Below are 26,069 nucleotides of genomic sequence, written 5' to 3'. Positions count from 1 at the left end.
GTTCATCAGCTTTTCATAACAGGGAGGCCATCATTGCATATCAGATCGGATTATTGTCCCATGTGACAACTGTTTATTGTGTTTGCCATAGCTAGATTTTCTTCTTTTGCTTCCTTTCCGTTCTTCAGTTCAACCAGCTAAATCAACATCTTTCACTTGTAATATTTATTGCACATACCTTTTATTAAAACAGATGGAGGACGAATGAATCTCCGACTTATCTGCTCCAGAGCAATAGCTTTCAATACGCAACCAAGTTCTCTAGGCTTTACTTTAAGTGCGGTTCCCACCAATAGAGCTCCAATAAGGTGTGCGCATCATACTTAATTTGCAGAACCACATATACACCACAGTTTGCTCAAACTTGACTTGCACGTGGAAAATCTGCTTTCTTATAATGATGCTTTCTTATAATGGAGGTGATGGCCCAGATGTTATGAATCTCTCTGCACGAAGCCTCCAACTTGTGTATCAGATTCCTAGTCCGTTCAGAGAACCCCCCAAAACAAAAGCCTGAATGTTGGCGGACTTGCTTGTTAAAAAAAAACTGGCAGAAAACTTCTTAAACCCAGCAGAAAACTCCGCTGCATGCACACTGTCACATTAACAAGGAAGTAAGTGTATTTTTTAAAGAGAGACTTGATATTAATGCAATTTCTTTGGGCAAAGACATCATAAAGTACTATAGCTGTAACCAACAAGGAAGTTAATAAAGGGGTGATTGCAATAACTGATGACATTCCAAATGTACAATCATAATCTTTAATTATTAGCTTTAACACATCTGTGTCTGTCTCCAAACTTGCAATTGCCTCATGGCAAAAGAAACTATGACCCAAAAAAACAAGAGCAAACAGGTGCCTTCTGATCTATATGATGTTTTGTGTTAAATGGCCTTCACTTTACAGCTGTTGAGTTTTCTTTTAAGATCTGAGTAGGAGCCCTGCTTCACAGCTATGGGAAGTGTTTCTCCTGATTCAGACTCTTCACACTTTCCCAACACCCACTTAATAAGGAAGAAAATTACATGCATAAAAATTTGCCTCCGGCAATATTGTGTTCTGCTGTCGAAACCGTCGAATGACAGCGGGGTATTTTAAGTTTGTTTAATTCTAATAGTGGGCTTGGTCTGACAACGTGACAAGTTATCTGTGATCACTTTGACTTACGATATCATAACAGAAACTAAGGAAACCACGGGTTTAATTGACAATAGAAAGACTTTCCTAACCCTCTTTCTTCAACTCACGCAATCAAATTTAAATGCATTACAACACCAGGGAGTTTCTTTAAAAGAAAGACATATTATGCTGCTTTCCTTGTCCCAGTTTTTAAACTTGGTAAATACTACAGCAATTCTACAGGAGTTTATTTAGTCTGGTAACTGCATGATATTACACTTTACTTTCACAGCTACATAGTTTATTTCATTTTATTTTAGCTTAGTTTAGTTTAGCTTAGTTCATTTTACTATATTTTATTTTATTTAGTTCAGTTTAGTGGTACAGCATGGAAAAAGGCCCCCTGGCCAATCGAGTCAACACTGACCATCGATCACCCGTTCACACTAGTTCTATGTTATCACACTTTCTCATCCACTCCCTGCACACTAGAGGTCAATTAACCTGCAAAACCGCACATCTCGTGGACGGGAGAGGAAACAGAGCACCCAGAGGAACCCCACACAGACACAGGGAGCATGTGCAAACTCAAGGCAGACTGCAACTGGGTTCCTGGGTTTAACGACAAAAATGCTATGTTATAACGATATCTGTCTCAGATCTGCTACTGCATTAATCATGCCTGTGTCCTTTCTAGTAGGAATTAAAAAAACATCAAATTCTCTCTTTCTGTTCAATTATAAAACTTTCCCTACATTTCTAATACCTTTCCTTGTCTATTAAGCACTTTGGGAAATTTTGAGTTTGCAGGTGCACCATTAAAGCAACATCTTTCTTTATATATTGAAGATGTTGCCTGCTGTGAACAGGTAAATACTGTATATAAATTAGGAGCAGGTCTGTCAAATTAAGTCTGTCAAACCTTCACCATTTAATAAGATTATTTCTAATCTGATTTTAATCTTGAACCTGCTTTCCTGTGGGCCCGTATATTTCACTCCTTGATCAGGTATCTATCTCTGCTTCAAAAATATTCAAAGGCTTTGCTTCCACACCCATTTGAAGAAAGTTCAATAGATTCATGATTCATAAGAGAAGTTTCATCATATCTCAATGTAAAGAGTGGCCCCTTTTTTAAAAATAGTGATCCATAGTTCCAGATTCTTTACAGGAGGAAATATGTCCTCCTCCTCCTCCTCCTGTCTGTTGAAACTCATCAGTATCCTAAATGCTTCAATTAATTCTCCTCTCATTCTTCTAAACTCCAACAGATATGAGGGCAACCTCAGCAACCTTTACTCATAAGCCCACCCATCCTTTCCAGAGATAGACATAAAATGAAGCAGGTCAGGCAGCATCCCTGGAGGAAAGGAATGGGTGACGTTTCATCTTAAAATTGCCATACAAAGGGTACTTTCGTCTCCTTTTGGGTTGGGACCCTCCTTCAGACCCATTCCAGGTGGAGACACAAGAAAGTTGTTGACGTGGAAAAGCTTTTCCCACTGAGAGTAGGGAAGATTCAAACAAGAGGACATGACATGAGAATTAAGGGACTGAAGTTTAGGGGTAACATGAGGGGGAACTTCTTTACTCAGAGAGTGGTAGCTGTGTGGAATGAGCTTCCAGTGAAGGTGGTGGAGGCAAGTTCGTTTTTATCATTTAAAAATAAATTGGATAGTTATATGGATGGGAAGGGAATGGAGGGTTATGGTCTGAGCGCAGGTATATGGGACTAGGGGAGATTATGTGTTCGGCACGGACTAGAAGGGTCGAGATGGCCTGTTTCCGTGCTGTAATTGTTATATGGTTATATTATATGGTTAAAGTGTGGTGGTGGCATCTGAAGAAGGGTCCCGACCCTAAAGGTTGCCTGTCCATTCCCACCACAGATGCTGCCTGACCCTCCGAGTTCCTCCAGTACTTTTTTTTAACCCTTGCTCTGAGCTGCTTCCGATACATTTACATTATTTCCACATAAAGAGACCAACATTGTACACAATTATTCAGACGTGCATTTACTTATGGAGTATATGAAACCTAATCTCTCTGCTTTTGTATTCAGTTCCTTGGCAATAAATAATAACATTCTGTTGGCTTTCCTAATCATTTGTAGGATCTGCACACCATTGTCTTACAACTCATGCAATGGAATACCCAGATCTATCTTCACCCGTGAAATTCACAATCTCTCATCACTTAGTTAATATGCTCCATTTATTTTTCATGCCAGAACAGACAGCTTCACATGTTCTCACATTAAACTCCTTTGCCAGATCTTTCTCACTCACTTATCAATATTACTTTGCACTCTTGTTATGTCCCTTTCATAATTTACTTTTCAACCTATATTTAATATGTTTAACAAATGTTGGACCTCAGCTCTGATCGCTGCAGCACATCTTTAGTTACGTCTTGCCGACCAGAAATAAAAACCCTCCCACAGATTTATACCTGCTCTTTATTTCCTGCTATTCATTGAGACCGAGTTATACAGCACAGGTTTTCTCTCTTCTCTTTTTGGATAAAGAGTCATATTCTCCAATCTTATGGAACAGTCCCAAAACCAGGGAAGTTGTAAAAGTAAAACCACTGCATCACCTATCTCACCAGCTATTTATTTTAAGATCCTCGGATGTAGTCCACCAGACCCAAAGATGTGTCAGCTCCGAGGTCCAATATGCTGCTCCTGGAATTCCCTAACGTTCCTTCTTCTTTTCCAATTCCCATTTATAACTATTTTCTGCTTGTTACTAATAGTAAAGGCTGATGCAAAATCTCTGTTAAATTGATTTGCTAACTTCTTGTTCCCAGATTCATTATCTATTAGACTAATGCTTACTTTGTTAATCCTATTTTTTTTCTTTAAATAACCAGAGAAAACTCTTAATATTTGCTTTGAAATTTCTTACTAACTTCATTTCATGCTCTAATCGTGTAGTTACTCATTGATGTAAGAAAGATGCTTTCTTTCAGCGTCACTGATCAGTGATGAACAGTGGATGCCTTTTGTTCCTACTGATATTTGCAAGTTCGGGACACTACTCATGACAAAGCCCAAGTCCTTGCATTATCCTTCCCCATTAATGGTTTTCGGTACTCTGTGCTGTTCAATATGTTCTGTTTAATCTTCTGATCATGGCAGTTCATACTCTGTTCTGATCATACACGGTTCTGGTGTAAGACTATTATAAAATACAGGTAGCCCTTTCATTAAGCATTGCTGCAGAACCTTGTGGGCTTCAAAATTCCTTGCATTCCTTGCACTTAGCAGAGTGCTAAAGCAGAGAGAATAGAAAGATTAAGATGGGACCTCCAAGTTCCTGCTCATTCTTATAATTGTAAAGGTTCACTATCTCATTCTTCCTTCTGCAATTTCAGTTTAACAAAATGCATTGGACAGATGGCACTGGCAGCATATTGCCATTCATCATATGCCCACCTTCTTCAATGTTCCCACGACAGATTATGATGAAAACATACTTACAGTATGTACCAAAGATAGACACAAAAAGCTGGAGTAACTCAGGGGGACAGACAATGTCTCTGGAGAGAAGGAATAGGTGACATTTCGGGTCGAGAGCCTTCTTCAGACTTCAATGCTTACGTACCAGATCAATTTTGGTCAGAATCTAGGTCCTCCCAAAAGATGAAAATTGCCGATGAAAGCTTTCATGTTCTTCCTTTTGTTTAATGTTCTTTGATCAAATTGGCCCACACGCTCCCAGCTATTGCCTCCCAATCCCAATGTATCTGGAAGATTTGTGAAACTCCACAGGATGTGTGCTCAGATTATCCTGGAGTGATGTCAGCATCTCCTTCCTCTAGTCAAAAGGCCCTGATCACTTAATTTGGAATGATTCATGATGAACCCCTAAGTATTGTAGGGTCAAGTAACACTGGCATGTTCTGGATGACACTCTGTATATACATAGCGAGTGTCGTTGAACAGTGAGCCACAGTGGGAGCCCCTTTAGAACTGCTGATATCTGCTAATTTAAGCCACTACTTATGACAAAGCCCAAATCCATGTGTTATGCTCGCTGGGCCTCTCCTATCTAACTGCTTGGAAATAATTTGGAAGCATGGCTGCCCTGGATCTCATCAGCTGTTCTTTTTATCATTCTTGATTACTTCTTTCATCACAACAATACTCATTGCATGCTGCAGCACTCAGTTAATTGAATCTTGAATCTTGATCTTGAGTTAAATATTGGACATTTAAAGACAAATGTTAGTGACTGTTTTGCACTGCAATAATACTGAAACAAAATAAGTTAACAAGAATGCCATGAATAGAAGAGCAAATGTCCTCTTCTCAAACTAATTGAAAAGATACAACATTGTGGATTTCTTGAGGCTTTTAAATGTGTTTGAGAATCAAACTCCATCATTGCTCTATCTTAATGGCAGGGCACATTTTTTTTGTGATATCCATAACGTCAATTTAAATACTTGCTAGCATCTGATATGTCAGACATGCATGCTTTCTGCTTTGCGAAGGTACACCTGTATAGACAACCACCTGTTAAATATTTGTCCTACCTCCCCCTCTTATTTTTAGGCACAGTTTTACAGGCCACTTTTTTTTAAATAATGCGTCTGGGACTAATTTATAGAGCAGAATGGTTGTATTCTGCTCTGGCAGTGAGGCAATTAAGTGATTAGCACTTCCACAATTACACAATGGAACAGATGGCACGATAAAGTACCCAACAGAAAATTATCTTGATCCATAGTTGTGGCAACACAGCTCAGAAAGAGGTGGGGAGCTAAATTCTGCTGTTTAACAAACCTCAGTTCTTGTCGGATATACACATGAATGGAAATACGCATTGAATTCGGAGAGATGTATACAGAATATATATTTAAAGTAGAAATTCTTTATAAAGTGAAATCCCATTCATAACAAGAACGCTGCAGTCCTACAAAAACATTAGAGACAGACAATTGTGCAAATTATAGATAAAGCAAACACCATTTGAATCTCGTTGATCTGACATTGAAAGTCAGTTTGTGTTTTCTCTTCAGCCGTTGCTTGTTGATCCCCGAACTCTGCCCCTCCATGTATTCATTTTTTAATCTTCTCTTTTGATTGCAGATGAACTCTGCATTTGCTTTATCGTTCATCCAATTGATGCATTTATCTGAACTAGCATGGTCACAACCAAATCTGATTGTCAGTTTAAGATAGAGATGAGGAGGATTACTTCTTGTGAACCTGGGGATTTAGTATCCCGGAGAACCATTGAGACTGAGCTGTTAAATTGATTCAAAGCTGAGACAGACATACTTTTGAACAATGAGGGGTGGGCAGGAGGTGGGATGGTCAAGGTTTATGGGGACAGAAGTGACAGCCACATCAGCTCTGCTCCTACTGAATAGTGGAGCAGGTATGAGAGACTGTATGAACTCCTCCTCCTATGTCCCATGAGATCCATGCCTCTTGAGTCAAGAATGTTTTTGTCTGGACACCAACAAAGGTTGGAATGAACAAAGTTCAGTACTTCTCACCAGTTGCCATTATTAATGAAACTTGTCCTTGCGCTGCAGGCAGTAAACTCATCTGCTTCACTGCAAATTTAAACATTCTATACCCTCAATTAAGTTCTTCGCAACCCTCACTTTTGAATTCATTTGGTTTAGTTTAATTCAGAGATACAGCATGGAAAAACAACCTTTAGCCATCAAGTCCAGGCAGGCCATTGATCACCCATACACACTAGTTCTATGTTATCACGTTCATTCCCTTGACACTGAGGGCAATTTACAGAGGCCAATTTACGAACCTGCATGTCTTTGAAATGTGGGAGGAAACCGGACCACCCACGTGGTCACAGGGAGAACATGCGAACTCCACACAGACAGCACCCGAGTTTGGGATCAAACCCAGATCTCTGGCGCTGCGAGGCAGCAGCACTGATGTGCCGCCACTAAATTTAAAAACGAGTGTCCCATTGCAATGATTCAGAGTTATTACTTGTTGAAGCTTGACAACGGTTGTGAGTGGGCAAGTACTGATTACAAAACTTGACGTAATTACGTTAAATCATAACGTAATGAAGAAACAGAAACTGAATAGGGCCAATCGAAACAGCCGCGTTTTAATGTCAAAGCGATATATATTGTCACAATGTTCATGGTATACATTAATCAGTTTTAAATACCTTTCTAATATTGACATTTGTATAAAACAACATGTGACTGATGCTGAATGTGCCAATGTTTCCTGCAGTTATATTGCTATAGATTCACAAGACTACAGCTCTCAGAATGATTGGACATACTTGTTCACAATTTTCTCCAATAAAGAAGCCAGGGGCAACATCTCTGCTGGACGCTGGTTATTTAACACATACCTTCATTTTTTTTGTGCCCCTCCCAGGCAGTGTGATGGAGGAGGTCTGATACATTGAAAGTCATGTTTTACCAAAAGATACAAAACATTGCTGTTCGAACATTCAGTGCCAACTAAAATAAACGCCTTTGAGGCACAGTGGACTGTCAACAACTGTCACTTGCTTTGATCAACAGCGTCTCAATGACAGCTTTAGTCTACTTCCCTGCTATTTTCCCATCACCGAATATAAACCCCCCACAAGCAGGGATAGGAAAGAAAGAGTCAGATTTACGATCGCTGTGGAAATAAACGGAGCCTCAATAAAGCATTCACTGGACGCTGATCATTCACTTTAAAATCAGTAATTGCTTTTAGAAATATCACAGTGTTCAGCAGAGTTTATCTTTCACATCAGTTGTTTCTATCCTTTGTCCAGTATGTACTATATCATTAAGTGGATGTATTTCCTCAACTTTTATAGTTCAACTGATTTTTATTTGTCTACATAATAGTAGGTTACAAAATGAAAGTGCAATAATCCACATCAAGGACGGAGATATTAAAAAGGCGACTTCAGTGGAATTTGTGGCGTTAAATATTACTAATTCTAAATTAAATATATCATATTTCTGTTACATTTTTGTGAATACTAACATATAATACCTGGAAATTACAGACAGGGTTTGTATGGATTAAACAACGGGAAGGATGAATGATTTATTTATTTGCTATCTTCTGAACAGACAGCAGTATCCTTCATATATTGTCAAGCAAATCGATATCCAAAAAGTTGCCCGACTTCCCAAGAAGGAATTAGTTTAGTTTAGTTCAGTTTAGTTTAGTTTAGTTTAGTTTAGATGCAGTGTGTAAACAGGGCCTTCGGCCACAGAGTCCACACCAACCATCAATCACCATTACACTAGTTCTAGGTTATCCCACATTCGCATACTACACACCAGGGTCAATTTACAAAAGCCAATCAACCTACAAACCTGGAATGTGGGAGGAAGCCAGAGTACCCTGCAAAAACCAACGTGTTCTCAAGGAGAACGTACAAACTCCACACAGTCTGCATCTTTGGTTGAGATCAAACCGGGGCTCCGCCATTGTGAGGTAGCAACTCTACCGCTCCGCCACAATAGAATGGGGTGAATCCCCTCCACCGCCTCTAGTTTGTTGTTGTGGAGGATTGTGAACCAGACTAATAACAGTACAGGGAAGAAGAGGTATGATTGGGGGGAAAATAACATTAGTTAATTATTAGAATTGAAAGGCCAGAAATGAGATATGATGGGTGAGGTATAGTTGATTTGATATGTATTTTAACCGTATTGAGCTTTGTCCAAAGAATGTAAAGAATGGACATACAGTAAATTCCACAAAACTCACAAGGAAACAAGAAACATTATGCTGTTCCAGTTCCAAAGTGAATCTAATATGGTCATCAGGTTCAGATCATGAATGAGCTGTCACTTTAGAAAAAAAAGTTTATACACATGGAATAAATATGAAATCGAGTAGGAACTGAACAAACTCAACCATCATATCGGCTTCATAGCCTTTCAATTCTAATTACTAACTATTGCTAAGATAAAAGCGAACAATTGCTGCAACCATGGTTACAGGATGCTCTGATGCCATCACGTGGTCAGATTAAACTGTAATTATACGGCTCCAGCAATGGAGGAAGCTGATCCTCTGCGGAGGGAAGGAATAGTGGAAATCTCAACTCGTGTTCAATTCTTCCTCACTAAAGAAGCAAACACACAGAACAAAAGAAAAACAGACACTTGGCACAGGTACAACATTTGTCCGTTCAGTAAACACACCAACGTTATAGCGCAGCTTAATCTGGCCCTTGTATTGCCTATTTCATGTAAAGCGTCATTGCTTAAAATAAAGTAATAACAACTATTGCGTTTAGCCAGAGGATTCACTTACCCAAGCTCCTTAGACATAGTCTGTCTCTTCACAGTAACCTTCACCAGTGATGTATTTTTTATAACCACTGCTCTTTCTCTCTCAGGTCAAAAACATCCAGGTGGGTTTTGTGTGATATTTCTAGTTAAAAGCAAACCGCGTCAATGATGGATCTCTATTTATTTCCCTTAAGGTTCACTGCAGGAATTTTGCTGACAGGTAGGTTCTCCTGCCCTGTTTCTGATTGGCCTCCCCAGATACAGGTACGCCTGCAGGTGAGTCAGACAGGTGTACAATAACAGGTGCAATTGCTTAACCCTTTAACAGCTGGATTCTTGAAAAATTACATTTTCCAGATATTAATCCCATACGTGTTTAGAGAAAGAAGAAACTTTCTTTATATGGCCTTCTATTCACTGGGTGATTGGGGATCTCATAGAACATATAAAATTATTAAAGGATCAGACAGGCTAGATGCAAGAAAAATGTTCCCCATGTTGTGGGAGTCCAGAACCAGGGGTCACAGTTTAAGTATAAGAGGTAGACCATTTAGGACTGAGATGAGGAATAACGTTTTCACCCAGAGAATTGTGAATCTGTGGAATTCTCTGCCACAGAAGGCAGTGGAGGCCAATTCACTGGATGTTTTCAAGAGAGATTTAGATATAGCTCTTGAGGCTAACGGACTCAAGGCATATGGGGAGAATGCAGGAACTGGGTACTGATTTTGGATGACCAGCCATAATCATATTGAATGGCGGTGCTAGCTCGAAGGGCCGAATGGGGTCTACTCCTGCACCTATTTTCTGTTTCTATGTTCATATTGGACACATCAGAACAATCCAAAGCACTTATGATCAACGAACTACTTTTGAATTACTTGGGGCAACACAGTGGCACAAAGGTAGAGTTGCCTCCTTACTGCGCCAGAGACCCGGGTTCAATCCTGCCTATGGGTGCTGTCTGTATGGAGTTTGTATGTTCTCCCTGTGACCACGTGGGTTTTCTCTGGGCGTTCCGATTTCCTACTACATTCCAAAGTCGTGCAGCTTTGTAGGTTAATTGTCCCTAGTGTGGAGGATAGAACTGGTATATAGGTAATCTTTAGTCGGTGCGAACTCAGTGGGCCGAAGGGCCTGTTTCCATGCTGTATCTCTAATCTAAAAAAAACTACTGACATATAGAAAAGTGGCGCCCTATTTTGGTGTAACAACTCCCACATATAGCAATAAAATAGGATACCAGATCATCCATCTTATGATCGGAAGAAGGGTTCTGACCCAAAGAGTTTGATGAAGCATCCATCGTTCATCAAGACACCAATTTAGATTAGATCATAGGCCCAGTTCTATGGATTTACCACTTGCTCATTAACAGTTCTAATAAAACCCATTGGTTCGCGTTTCACTGTACCTTAGTACACGTGACAATAAAATACCTTTGAACCTTTCGATAGCCCTCAGTGTAAGCTGGCACAGTGTTTAAATCTTTGTGGTTTATCCTGTGGCATCAACAAATGTATTAATTGTGCTTTGGAATCTTAGTTCCCGTTCATTTAGGAACCTGTTTAAAACTTCCCCTAGCTAGGCTCCTGAGGGACACGTATTAATCGTTGTCACTAGACTGATCATTTTCACTGCAGGGTTTCAAAAAGGCAACATGTTGAATATTCATTGCAAATTATTTCCAATCATTTATTATTTCATTATTATCTGTACCAGCTTTCCAGAAGAACTCCAAGCAATTTCTTGTGCTTCAATTCTATCAATGTCTTTCTCACATCCTCAAAGAAAGTGAGTTTCTACTTGGGTTCCCTTCTTGATTCCATATTAAAAATCTTCTACAACTTGAGCCTCCAAAACAGTTCAATGCTTTCTATGCTGGCTTTGATAGGGGGAAGCTCAATGTACCTTCTCAGGCCTCCATAGTCCCCTGGTGACACAGTAAACCCAGTAATCGAGGTTGAAACCATCAGAATGTGTCCAGTCCTTATGGTGCACCTGGCCACGTTCTCAAAACCAATGCAAACCAACTGGCTGGAGTTTTGGCAAACATCTACAACCTCTCTTTACTAAGGTCTGAGATTCTACCTACATTATGAGGATATCATCAATAATATCCAGGAAGAGAAATACTCAAAAAGAGTAGTGTGATGTGTCTCAATAACTACCGACTGCTGGCTCTGACATCCTTGGTGATAGAGTGTTTTGAGAAGTAAGTTATGACGCATATCAACTCCTGACTTAGCAAGGACCTGGACCCATGACAATTCACTACTGTCACAATAGATCAACAGGGGATGCAATCTCACCTACTCTTCACACTGCACTGGACATTTGTACCATAAGGACAAGCACCTCAGGCTGTTGTTTGTCGACTGCAGGTTAGTGTTCAACACCATCATCCCCTCCAAACTTATAATCAAATGAAAGGCACAAAGCACTGCAGATGCTGGAATCTGAAGTAAAACAAAGAGAACTGGAGTAACTCAGCAGCATCTCCGAGGGACGTGGACAGGCAATGTTTTGGGTCAGCACCCTTCTTCTGACTGATTGCACTAAGTCTCAAACTCAAAGTAGACACAAAATGCTGGAGTAACTCAGCGGGACCGGCAGCATCTCTGGAGAGAAGAAATGGGTGACATTTCGAGTCGAGATTGTACTTGGATTCTCCTCATCTCCATGTAATTGGATCATCGACTTCCTCATTGGCAGACCAAACCGGTACGAATTAGCAACAACATTTCCTCCTGCTCTACCCTCCCTATACCCATGGGCTGTATAGTTACATGCAACTCCAACGGCATCTTTAAATTTCCTGTTGACACCAGCACGGTGGAACCAATAACAAGTAACAATGAGTCAGAGTACAAGATGGAGATTGAAAATTTGATTGTAGGGTGCCAGAACAAATGTGCTCCTAACATTAGTAAGACAAAGGAGATGACTCCTGATTTCAGGATTGGAAACCCGAGGACCCAAGAACCTATCTTCATCAAAAGAATGGCGATGGAGAGAGCCAAGTTTCTGGACATGCGTATCTCTGAAGATATGTCCTACAATCACAAAGCAAGCTCATCAATGTGTTTACTTCCTGAAGACGATTGAGAAGATCAGGTATGTCGCCGAATATTCCATCAAACTTCTTTCGGCAACTTGAACACCCAGGAATGAAGGCAAGTGCAGAGAGTGGTAAACATTGTCCCCAGTCCCCATCATTGTATGATTTTAAATGGCAGCCAATATCATCAACAACCAGTGCAGGGAGGGTGGCACAGTTACCCAGCTGATAGATGTTTTGCCTCCTGGTGCGAGAGAGCCGGGTTGTCCCTATGATTGTGTGGGTTTCCTCCAAGTGCTCCAGTTTCCTCCCACATCCCAAAGACATGTGCGTTTGTAGGTTAATTGGCCCTGGTGTGAAGAGAGTGGATGGGAAGTGGAATAACACAGCACTAATGTGAACGGGTCACATTTTTATATTTATCTTACATATTATACCTGTTGAGCAAGCGTGTGGTTCCAGTAATGTGAATAGTATCAACACTTAAATGTTGATGAGCTGGCCTACAGGGAGGAGGTCCAGCACTTAGCATCATGGTGCGCTGACAACAACCTGGCCCTTAACTCCAAGAAGACCAAGGAGCTCATTGTAGACTTCAGGAAGTCCAGAGGCGGCACGCACACCCCCATCCACATTAACGGGACGGAGGTGGAACGTGTTTCTAGCTTCAGGTTCCTGGGAGTCAACATCTCCGATGACCTCTCTAGGACCCACAATACCTCTACTCTGATCAAGAAGGCTCATCAGCGTCTCTTCTTCCTGAGGAGACTGAAGAAGGTCCATCTATCTCCTCAGATCCTGGTGAACTTCTACCGCTGCACCATCGAGAGCATCCTTACCAACTGCATCACAGTATGGTATGGCAACTGCTCTGTCTCCGACCGGAAGGCATTGCAGAGGGTGGTGAAAATTGCCCAACGCATCACCGGTTCCGCGCTCCCCTCCATTGAGTCTGTCCAAAGCAAGCGCTGTCAGCGGAGGGCGCTCAGCATCGCCAAGGATTGCTCTCACCCCAACCATGGACTGTTTACCCTCCTACCATCCGGGAGGCGCTACAGGTCTCTCCGTTGCCGAACCAGCAGGTCGAGGAACAGCTTCTTTCCGGCGGCTGTCACTCTACTCAACAACGTACCTCCCGGTGACTGCCAATCACCCCCCCCCCCCCCCCCCCCCCAGACACTTATTATTTTTTATTCAAATCGTTTGCTATGTCGCTCTTCAAGGGAGATGCTAAATGCATTTCGTTGTCTCTGTACTGTACACTGACAATGACAATTAAAATTGAATCTGAATCTGAATCTAAATCTACAAACCCATTCCAAGATCAATTGAGATACAAGCAAAACCCTTGCAGCATTTGTTGTCATCCACTCATGCAATCACATTTCTTTGTGTTCAACATTTTCTTGTTTCCCTTTAATATCCTTCTTATCTTGCCTATATAATTCAGTTTTCTCTTTGTCATGTCAATGTTGGTTTTCTTTAAACATCTGACACTTAATAGATCTTAAAACTCCATCATTTCCCATCATTTCTTAAAATGCCTTTTTATTCCTTTCAGATTGCTTAACAAGCCAAGTGTGCCCTTTAGGCTTACTTTGCTATTCATTAGCACATATTGGTTCATTTCCTTCAGATCCATTTCCTTGAAGGAACTTACCTCCCCATTCATTTTTTAAAACTGTAAAGCTGACCTTGACAGGAATCCTCAGGCACTTAATAGATCTTTTTCATATTGAATTTTGGGTTGTGTTCACATAGTCAGTTTTTTAACGTCAAATGTGATTACTTTATGACCACTGATACTCGCTGCCTTACTCACTTGTGCGTGGAGAACTGGATCATCCCTATTACTCATTTTCATAGCTTAGTTGTTTTATTGAGTCATGAAACAATTCTCAATTAACTCTAAGAATTCTTTCTTGCTATACCAGTACAAATATCAAGCCAGGCTTCATAGGAATAATAGTGAAATCAATTATTTAATTGAAAAGTGGTTGGGACTTTCCAATGACCACAAGAGGAATTAATTGGGTAAATCAGAAAGCTTTCGCTGGAAATTATTCAGTTACACAAATAGGTTTACCAAAGGAAGCATCTTTAAAATACATTACTTTACTTTAGTTTAGAGGTACAGTGTGGAAACAGGCCCTTTGGCCCACCGAGTCCGCACCAAGCAGCGTCACCCCATTCACTGGCATGATCCAACACACTAGGGACAATTTAACCAATGCTAATTAACCTACACACCTGTATATCTTCGGGGTGTGGGAGGAAACCGGAGCACCTGGAGAAAACCCCCATGGTCACAGGGAGAATGTACAAACTCCATACAGAGTAGTCAGGATCAAACCTGAGGTAGAAACTCTACTGCAGTGCCACCATGCTCCCAGATACATTGAACAACTGAAGTTATCTTTATTATAAAACATTCAAAAAAATTCAAAAATCACTGGTCAAGATGTCCATGTTATTCCAATTACTTAACGTGTGTACATCATTGGTTATCATTTAAAACTGTAAAGTTAACCTTGACAGGAATACTTTTTAACAGAGATTTCAACTAATTGCGTGTAATGGCAGGAGGATCTTATTTTTTTTTTATTTATTTTTTTATTTATTAGAAGTACAGTAAATTACAATAATACACATCGCATATATCTTATTACATTTGTTGTACCACTTCGTTTTTCGAGCTTTAAAAAAGATAGAAATAAAAGAAGTAAGGAAAGTGAGCAAGAATCGTGCAGGAAAGTGTTGGGAAAAGAAAGCCCCTTAGGGAAGAAGTTAGAGTGCGCCGGATCAAGTTAGAGAAGGAAGTAAAGAAAGGAAATAAGACCCTAGAAAGAAAAGAAAAAAAAGGAAAAACAATCGCTCTATTGTAACACAAAACTCGCAGATCCTGGTATCATTTATATTTTAAATTACTATTGCACCTTATGCTTGCAATAGTTCCATAAATGCAGACCACGTCTTTTGGAAGTGGTCTGCTTTGTCTGCTAGGAGGAGTCTCATCTTTTCCAAGTGTAATGTTTCGAACATGTTTGAAATCCACATTTTTATTGTTGGTATTGGAGCATTTTTCCAGAATTGGAGTATAAGCTTTTTTCCCCATTATTAGCCTGTAATTAAGTAAGTTCTTTTGAAACACGTTTAATTCGGGGTTACCTTCCGATATTCCAAAAATGATCCATTCTGCTTTTGGTACAAGTTTTATTTTAAATAATTTTGTGAAGATTTCAAATATTTCGTTCCAGAATGTTTGGGTTTTTTATACGAAAAACAAAAGAGTGTGCTATGGTAGCTTCTTGTGACTGACATTTATCACAAATGGGTGAGACATTGGGGAAAAGTTTATTTATTTTAGTTTTTGAATAATATAGTCTATGTAATGTTTTATATTGAATTAGAGTATGTCGTACGTTGATTGAGCATTTATGCACATATAGTAAGTGTTTATCCCAGCTCTCTTTTGAAATTTTTATAGCTAGTTCTTGTTCCCAGTCTCTTCTAATACCATCGGTTGTAGGTATTTCTATATTTAAAATAATGTTGTATAAGTATGATATTAGATTTGCTGATTCAGCCTTTATCTTCATGGCTTTATCCAATAAGTCTGGGGACATGTTATGATCGTCTTTTGTGTTTTTTTTCAGATAGTCACGGATTTGAAGATATTTAAAATATTGATTATTTTTCAAATTATATTTCAGTTGTAATTGTTGAAATGATAATAATTTTCCTAATTCATACAAGTCTCCGAGCGTTTTAATTCCCATTCTTTCCCATTGTGTAAATGATTTATCTATAATTGAAGGTTTAAACGACGGGTTATTGACTATTGGCATTAAAAGAGATAGATTTCTTAATTTTAGATTCTGTTTTATTTGTTTCCAAGTTCTAATTGTGCTATGTATCGTTGGATTTTTATTATAATTTTTGTTATTCAGATTCATTGGTGAGAGGAGAGTCGCTCCTGTATTACACGGAGAGCAGTCCTCTCTCTCCATTACAATCCAGTCCACCTGCTGGGCAGAGTTGTCCAGCAGGTGAATCATATTTTTAATATTTACTGCCCAGTTATAGTACATAAAGTTAGGGAGCGCTAGACCACCCATCTCTTTTGGTTTACTAAGGTGTGCTCTTTGTATTCTGTGGGATTTATAATCCCATATAAAATTTGTAATGTCTGAGTCTAGTTTATTGAAAAACTTTTTTGGAAGATACATTGGAATTGATTGAAATAAATATAGGATTTGTGGTAAAAAGATCATTTTTATAGCATTTATTCGACCTATTAAAGACATCGGGAGCGTTTTCCAGAATTTGATTAGATTATTTAGTTTCTTAAGGGACTATAATTGGCGTTAAACATAGCGTGATAGTTTCTAGTGATTTCAATTCCTAAATATTTAAATGTTTCTGTGGCTATTTTAAAGGGGAATTTCAAGAGATGTGTTGAGTCTTTCGGTTTTATCGACATAATTTCACTTTTGTTCCAGTTTATTCTGTATCCTGAGAAAGATCCAAAGTCCTCAATTAGATTTAATATGTTTGGTATACTGATTTGGGGTTTTGTGATATACAGTAATACGTCTGCATATAAGGATATTTTGTTATTTGAATATTTTGTATTATAACCGTAAATATCCGGGTGTGTTCTAATTTTTTCAGCTAAAGGTTCAATTACCAGAGCGAATAACAGCGGTGATAATGAACATCCTTGTCTATTGCCCCTTGTTAATTGGAATTTCGTAGATAGTATATTATTAGTTAATATTCTAGCCGTGGGTTTGTTATATAATAATTTTATCCATGCGATGAAGTTCTCTCCCATTTGAAATTTTTGCAATACTTTAATCATATAATCCCATTCTACTTGATCAAACGCTTTTTCTGCGTCCAATGAAATCATAGATAACTCTTGTTCTTGAGGTTTGTGAGAGTGCATTATGTTAAGCAGACGTCTCAGGTTATTAAATGAATGTCTCTTAAGTATAAATCCCGTTTGATCCTCATTTATTAATTTACTAACTGGCAGGAGGATCTTATATTGTGGCCCTTTATAACAGCATGATGTGACCGTATTTAATACAATCACTCTTCAGGAGACGATAACTTCCATTTTTACAACCCAATTTATATCAAGGTAGGTCATATTTAAGCATCATCACACTGGAAATCACTTTTACTAGTGTGGATCCCCATTCCTACAGATCTGAAATACTTTTGGAGCTTTTACTTATAGGTGCATCACATTTATTTCTCTCGATCGAGTCATGATTATAAAACTATAGTAAGATAATAGACAATAGACAATAGGTGCAGGAGTAGGCCATTTGGCCCTTCGAGCCAGCACCACCATTCAATGTGATCATGGCTGATAATCCCCAATCAGCACCCCGTTCCTCCCTTCTCCCCATATCCCCTGACTCCGCTATCTTTAAGAGCCCCATTTAGCTCTCTCTTGAAAGTATCCAGAGAACCGGCCTCCACCATCCTCTGAAACAGAGAATTCCACAGACTCACAACACTGTGAGAAAAAGTGTTTCCTCATCTCCGTTCTAAATGGCTTACCCCTTATTCTTAAACTGTGGCACCTGGTTCTGGACTCCCCCAATATCGGGAACATGTTTCCTGCCTCTAGCGTGTCCAAACCCATAACAATCTTATATGTTTCAATAAGATACCCTCTCATCCTTCTAAACTCCAGAGTGTACAAGCCCAACCGTTCCATTCTCTCACCATATGGCAGTCCCACCATCCCGGGAATTAACCTTGTAAAGATGCTGCAGATGTTCTCCTAATCAATGGTAGCCAGTGCCATCTTCTTTGCTGTCGTGTCCTAGGGCAGCAGGACGAAGGCTGCGGACACCAGTAGAAGTAACAAGCTTATCAGGAAGGCTGGCTTCATCCTGGGGGTGGAGTTCGATTCACTAGAGAGTCTTGGAAGGGAGGATGCTTCTCAAACTGAGGAGCATCTTGGACAATACAGCTCACCTCCTCCCTGACACACTGGTCAACCTTAGAAGCATCTTCAGCAGCAGAATGGTTCCACCAAGCTGCAACACAGAATGCCACAGGAGATCTTTTTTCCCTGTGGCTATCAAACTGTACAACTCCTCCCCCTTCTGCCATGAGGTAGACTGACTCCCCTTCCCCTCCCCCCCCCCTTCCCCCTTCCCCCTTCCCCCTCAATCTTTGCACATCCCCAATCCTGATCTTTCTACTCGTTACTTTAATTGCATGTTTCATGTATCTTGTTGTGTTTTATGACTGCAGGCAGACCAATTTCCCTCCTGGGATAAATAGTTCTATTGTATTGTATCGTATGATGCATTTGTTTAATTAATTTATTTTAATTACCATAAATGAATTGATTTTCTCAAGGACCCATTCTGAATAATTTTCTGATTAGCTCAGGAGATAGACAGTTGCTCTATTAGTTCACCCAGGTGCTGGACTCTACCTGAAATGGAAGGCATTTTTTGAATAGGTGTTTGACAACAAGTTCCAATACCAAGCTCATAAAATAATTATTAGCCACTGCAAATGTTTGAAGCAACTTGCTCATCACTGACCTCAAAACGTGACCATTTTCAATCCATTCAATTTATGGCGAATTCATTGGCCCTTTACTAATTACCATTATCTGATCTTACACTTCTTAGTATAATTTAGAGATACAGCGTGGAAACAGACACTTTAGCCCACCGAGTCCACGCGGACCAGCGATCCCCGCACACTAACACTATCCTGCACACACTATGGTCAATTTACAAATGTTCCAAGCCAATTAACCTACAAACCTGTACGTCTTTGGAGTGTGGGAAGTGACCAGAGACCCCGAGAAAACCCACGCAGGTCATGGGGAGAACGTACAAACTCTGTATAGACAAGCACCCGTAGTCAGGATCGAACCTGGGTCTCAGGCGCTGTAAGGCAGCAACCCTCCCGCTGTGCCACTGGAAAAGCCTCAGGACATACAACATGCATCTACAATTCTAAATGTCTTTAACTATCACAAAGAAGTACCAGCATTGCAATTCATTTGCATGGTGCTCTGCTTCCTCAGCACAAGGTGCATGAAGGTTGCTTGCTTCTGGAGCGGAACAAAATCGTGTCTAATTCCAGATAAATGGCCATATTTGTAGGATTCTGACTGGGCATTGCTGGTTGCAAATCACCTTTGCCACAGTTATGAAATGTCTGAACGTGGTGTGCATGGGATGATGTAATTGCTCACTCAGTGCATCTTTGGATTGTTACCTGAGAACATATGTCACATTTTTTCTGAGGAGTGACCACTGTTTCATTGTGCCGCAGCAGCTTTATTTAAAGAATGCCTCTTTGCTGTTTTTTATTTCAGGTTCCAGGCAACAGTTATTGCATATCCCATATCGTCCCTGAGAAGGCGAAGGTTTAGCCATTGGAGCATTGCAGACCTTGTGAAGAAAGTACTGCATTGGCACTGTTAAACAGAGAGTATATTGCAGACAGTTGAGAAGATTTTGGCTATCAGGATAAGTTATCATGGCCTTCTGGATGGTTTGCGGGTGTCATTGTAGGATGCAGAGCCTCTGATTGTAGCCACAATAATAAAGTGGTTGGTCCTGGTTGAGTATCTGGTCAATGGTGACACTCAGGGTCGATTTTGGGAGACTCACCATTAGTAAGGCCATTGAATACCAGATAGGTTGTTGTAAATGATTCTTACAGATAGGTTTGTGACAACAGGCCCAGAACCAAAACAGTTGACATGGCACACAATATCCCTTCAGTACCATTTTACAATTCCGTTTATAAACTGTATATATGTATGTTTGAGTGCGTGCATATGCATGTATATATGTATGTGTGTATGTGGCTTATGTATGGATATATGGATGCATGTATCTGTTTGTGTATGTGTATATATATATATATTGAGATGAGATAAAGTTTGTGAATTTATTGATGAGTAGCGGAGAGGGGGTAGGAATAAGTGAATATTTCCTCCTACTCCTTTTCGAACATGTAAGATTTAATTTGTGATGTTTATTCAATGAGTTATTCAATGAGTTGAGTATAGTTTTTTGTTCATTTCATGTTATTGTTATTTTGCTTTGTTTTTAACTTTTTTTGCTTTACATGTTTGAAATAAAATATATACTAATACTACTACTACTAAAGCATCTGAAGACCTCGGGAGTTCCCTTTCTTATTTAATAGGTTCACCTGTGCGTTAAAACTGGATTTTATACATGCAGTCACACCGTCCCTTTTCCCCCAATACAGGGTCTTAGAAGCGAGGTCCAACCTTTCTAGATCCATCTTATTAAATTGAGCCTCTACTATGCTGTCCAAGTGTTCACTATCCACAATGTTTTCCAATTATTCACATATTTTCTGACTTAGACCTTTTGTCAGTCAATGAAAATAAACCAGATACCTGGTAGTGGTTGTGGTAGACAGAAAATTTAAGGATTTGTTGCCAGGGTTCATCATTAATTCTCTCATTTGTCAGTGTAAGAATGGAGATTTTAACTATTAAAAAGTCAATGTGTTTCTTTACCACGAGGAATGGTTGGTGTTTCAAACGGGATCAACTCATCTTACAAAATAGATGGGAATAAATAACTTTGCACAGGAGAAAAAAAAAATTAGTATAAAATATGTTTTCTATAACTTAACTAGTGTGCTAACTAGATTAGTGCATTAACAGCTAGATAATCAAAACTAAACTAGTCTGGCAAATCCATTCAATAACAGCTAACCCTAAAGATTGTAGCTACAGTTGAAAAGGTTATTTTAAGTGGACCAATTATTGAAATAAAATGACAAATATTTTTGTGGTTGCAATTTCAAAAAAATAACATGTCATTTTAAATTGTACAAATGTGTAATCATATTGAAAGCGGAATTCAATGATACAATCACACTGATAAAAATCTCAGAATAAGAGCGCAATAAATCTCTGGTTCATAGTAAAACATAGGCAGGAAATGTCTTCATATGATGATATTAATCATTAGCCAGGAAACGAGTAGCCTGCAGATACCCAGAATTTAACCTACACCTGGAGCATAATATTGATTGAACACATTGGGCACTTGTTCAAGAAGACACTGATGTTCCTTATTATTAGAACATTGCAAAACTTTCCCTGCCTAATGTCAAGCCTTCATCATGAACAATGGCAACTTCGATAAGATACAAGCAATAATAGACATGCATAATCTCACTACATTCCTTAAACAAGAGGTACCATACTCTCGGAGACGAGAAACATTGTAGGAGAGAGGGCACAAAGTGTACCTCCACTATTTTCACACTCTTCCCATGTGCACAGATTTACACAAATTCATACTTGAACAAAAGAGGCACAGCATAACCTATGCATTGGCAGTACAGGAAGACAGACGTTGCAGTAATTACTTGTTCTATGTAAAAATAAGAGCCAATTGGTTGCAATAAAATCCTAAGCAGATACAAAACTGATTTACCTTATCTAATAGATAAGGTAACTCATTCTTACCTATTTTAAATACTCCATTTTATGCAAAGATTCCAATGGTGGACATAATTTCAGCCACGTTTGTACAACATTAGTTTCAATTTAGAAGTCTGCTAAACAGACATAGACAACACAGACAGATATACAAGCACATCAATAGCTGTAGGTGTTTCCATACCCCAGTTTGTGCCTGTGGTTATGTTTTATTGGCGCCACTATAACTAGCACTAGGTGGTCCTTAAAGCAGATGTGTCAGAGAGTGATGGCCCAGTCACAACCTTAACGAGCTTTGTTAAACATAGCTTAAAGCCCCTAGACAATTGCATAATAATTTCTTTCAATATTACATCCTGAAGTACAAATATACTGATGCACAAACATATCAGTGAAAGAAAGTACTCAAACCAGACAGAAAACTAACAGAAAATATCCTGTTTTACAAATTCTCTACAAAAGGAATTGAACAGCACATTCTGCAGAAACATTACTCAATCAGCATGGCTACATACAGTCAGTGTGTACTTGATAGTACCATTTGTGCACATACTTAACATATCAACTTAATCTTTTCAAAAGTAATGTATTGACTTTGCACACAATGACATTGCAGATCATATGGGGATTTTCAGGTCAATCACACATCATTCATTAACAATGACCACATGAAAACACCACTGATTTCTCAACTCATCTGTCAGTTGTACTAGATTCCCATCTCCAGCACTTTGAAAACATGGTTTGGGATACCATCTATGTAAAATTATAAAGCTTTGTATAAACAGATCAGGATGTATCCTTGTGATTACTCACTGTGAAGCCTATGAATATTGCCACTGAGCCACTCATTGCATTTAAATCCCCAGAGGAGGAAGAATTACATGGGATACTTCTTTCTCAAAGCCTTGACAAAAGAAATTGATATTACAGACATCTCAGTTTTCTGTGAATGCAACTTCGTTCAGAAAAAATAGCGCTGGAATTCAGCCTTCAAAATTGTACATACTTATATAATTGAACATTTCAACTTCATGTGTTCAACAGGAATAGAATAGTACGTGGTGAAAGAATAACCAAAAACCTTAACAGTGACAATCGTGGCTTAGTAAAAGTACTTTGACAGAATGTAGTTGTTCAAGACTTTTCCAGATGTTTGATGATATAGATCAGTTAACTACATCAGTGCGGTACAGAGGAGTGCTGAATTGTTACAGGTGTCATCTTTAGGATCCTATGTTATACTGATGGCCCTACTTCTCTCTATGCTGGATGAAGAAAAATAGGGATTTTTTTCAATTTAATCATAAGATGGGAATATCACTTACAATTTTGGTATTTAATGTCCATCTCCAATTGCCCCTTAACAGAAGAGGCATTTGAGGGTTAACTATATTGGGTGGTCAAGATCACAAAAAACGGAAACCAGACCAGACCATGTGGCCCCTGCACGTGTTACCCCGTTCAAATTTAGTCTCATCTTTGATCTGGAACTTTGAGTGTCGAGGCACATAAGCCCAAACAAAGCAAGAATTGCAGATTTCTCCCCCTGAAGAATTACGGTTATTAGTGCAGTTTTAATGATAATCCGGTGCTTATCTAAAACTAGATGATGTGTAGGAAGGAACGGCAGATGCTGGTTTAAACAGAAGATAGACACAAAAAGCTGGAGTAACTCAGTGGGACAGGCAGCATCTCAGGAGAGAAGGAATGGGTGACATTTTAGGTCTGAAGAAGGGTCTTGACCCAAAACATCACCCATTCCTTCTCTCCAGAGACGCTGCCTCTCCCGCTGAGTTACTCCAGCTTTTTGTGTAAAACTAGAAGATATTGTCCTTGGATAAGGGATATGAGATTTAGAGGGGATCTGACGAAGACCTTCAAACCCAGAGGATGGTTGGAATCTGGATCCCACTGCCTAAATGGATGTTAGAGCCAGCTACTCTCATATTTAAGAACTATCTAGATGAGCACTTAAACTGCCAAGCCATAGAAAAGCTAAGTCACCAGTACTTGATAGTTGGTGTGGATATCATGGACAATGGGGTCTTTTTTGTGTTGTGTGACTATGATTTCAAAAGTGCTTATGAGATGCAATTTGAGGCGTCTTGAAAGAATTAATAGATGCTGGAGTAATATATTAGAGTCAAGTGTGTTTTATTGTTGTACTGTATGCCCCAAAATAGAACAATGAGACTCTAACTTGCAGCAGCACAACAGATATGGAAACATAGTACTCTGTAAACATCATAAATATGCAACATAAAAAGTTCAGTAGAGATATATTAAAAATCAAACAATAATAGTGCAAAGACAAAAAACAATGCCCCAAGTCTATGTAGTTTGCAGCTTGCTGTTCCTCTTCTAAAAATATTTAACAAAAACATTTATGGTGTTAACTTCATGCACATTTGGATCGATTTACGAAAGAGAATACAAACTTGACAGAGCTTACATCAAATGGAACAATTACACTACCTAAAGATGCAGCAGCTTTAGATGTATAGTGTAAAGCCCCTGTCCCACTTGCGTATCCTTGGCACGCTAATTACGCGACCCCGTGGTCGCGTTGAGGCGCGACGGTCCCGCGACTTCATGCGCCCGCACAGCCGTCTGGAGCGCGTGACAAAATGCTGGAGTAACACAGCGGGACTGGCAGCATCTCTGGAGAGAAGCAATGGATGATGTTTCGGGTCGAGACTCTTCTTCAGTCTGAAAGAAGGGTCTTGACCAGAAACGTCATGCATTCCTTCTCTCCAAAGATGCTGCCGGTCCCGCTGAGTTACTCCAGCATTTTGTGTCTATCTTCAATTTTCTTGGCCCCGCTCTGGGAGTAGAAGTGGGGGCGGATCCGGATCCGCAACGGCCGTGAGCCCCAGGCCGAGCTCGGCGATCGTTTGCCTTCTTCTGCTGCTGATAGCGGTGAGACATTGCGTTGCGCCAGGGTCTTGGGCCTGTCCCACTTTGGCCGTCAGTCACGCGACAGGCCGGTGGTGTGCAAAGATTTCGATCGCTACAAAATTTCAGAGCGCCGCCCAATACCGCGCACAACTACATACCCCTCCGCGCTTCTCAGTGGGACCGGGCCCGCGCGGCCACACGATGCTCATGCGCCTCAACGCGATGACGCGATCGCGTAATTTGCATGCCAAGTGAGACAGGGCCTTAAAGGTAATCACACCAACACCATAATGTGCCAGACATAAAAAGCACCTGGAATGGTCAACAAACTTTGTAATTTCATCCACTAATATAGGCCAACTTTCTCAACTTTAAAGGTTAATTTTTGAAAGAGGATGGGTGGAACATATTAGGCAGCTGCAGGGTGAGGTCACGTGAAATAATTTTTTGGGACTTGTGTTGTTTTCATGGTTCAATTTATTTGGCAAGCTGACATGCCACACGCTCTTTACAGGAAATTCTACGCCAAATAAGACGTGGCAACGTGAGCAGTGTGCTTCAGCCCGAGGCAGTGACCAGGAGAGAGAATGCCTGTCACGATAAAGGAAGGATAGCTGTGGCTAAAGTCTAAAGATTTGAGTTGTTTGCACTTAGCTGGAGAAGAAGTCAGCTCCTTCAAAATGAAGGATCAAACACTAAAGTTGCAATTGCGAAGTACGAGAGATAATGGATAAATAGATTAAGCTGTCATCAGCAAACATGTGGAATTTCCTATGATTAAGTTGTTATCAGCAAACATGTGGAATTTCCTATGATGCCATGGGCAGCATTTAGATGTCAGATGAAATGTAATTCTGGGGTATTGAAGGTGATAGTGGAAAAGTTAGAAGGGAAAATATTAATGGCAAGGTTTGTAAATGGTTTCAAAAATTATGCACAGCTCACTTCCTTCAGACCATCCTTCTTCTTACAATTCTCAAGCTGCCAAAATGCAATTTTAAACCTTCCATGATTTAAGTTCTGAACTCTTCCACTGCTCTGCTCTACCTTTCACGGCTGCATTAAGGAAAATGGCATGACTATGCTATTTCGGACTTACAGGATAGGATTTACAATTTAAATTGTAAGTCCTATCTTGACTCATCCAGGGATGCTGCCTAATCCATTGAGTTATTCCAGCACTTTATGTTTTTTTTTGTAAACCAGCATCTGTCACCCTTGCGTTTAAAATATTGGTAAC

At 39.7% G+C, this 26,069-nt stretch overlaps 1 protein-coding gene and 1 long non-coding RNA gene across 3 annotated transcripts in view; one reads left to right on the top strand and one right to left on the bottom strand.

Moving 5' to 3' along the window:
• Positions 1 to 21,974, bottom strand: part of LOC129709748 (grainyhead-like protein 3 homolog) — a 91,273-nt gene extending 69,299 nt beyond the window's left edge. The window contains exon 1 of one of the 2 annotated variants that reach the window (XM_055656303.1): positions 21,956 to 21,974. Coding sequence is in view for 1 of the 2 variants with exons in the window: in XM_055656302.1 (XP_055512277.1) it covers positions 9,400 to 9,416 (17 nt within the window). In the remaining variant the exon portion in view is untranslated. Of the gene's footprint in view, positions 1 to 9,399; positions 9,575 to 21,955 lie in introns of those variants that run through there. The other variant, XM_055656302.1, reaches the window with a different exon arrangement.
• Positions 5,329 to 21,945, top strand: LOC129709751 (uncharacterized). The gene is made up of 3 exons (XR_008725570.1): positions 5,329 to 9,257; positions 9,572 to 9,653; positions 19,808 to 21,945. It is a non-coding gene; the product is annotated as an uncharacterized LOC129709751 (long non-coding RNA).
• Positions 21,975 to 26,069: the final 4,095 nt, after the last annotated feature.

The sequence above is a fragment of the Leucoraja erinacea genome, chromosome 26 (assembly GCF_028641065.1).
Source record: "Leucoraja erinacea ecotype New England chromosome 26, Leri_hhj_1, whole genome shotgun sequence".
NCBI lineage: Eukaryota > Metazoa > Chordata > Chondrichthyes > Rajiformes > Rajidae > Leucoraja > Leucoraja erinaceus.
This window is presented reverse-complemented; position numbering and strand designations above follow the sequence as displayed.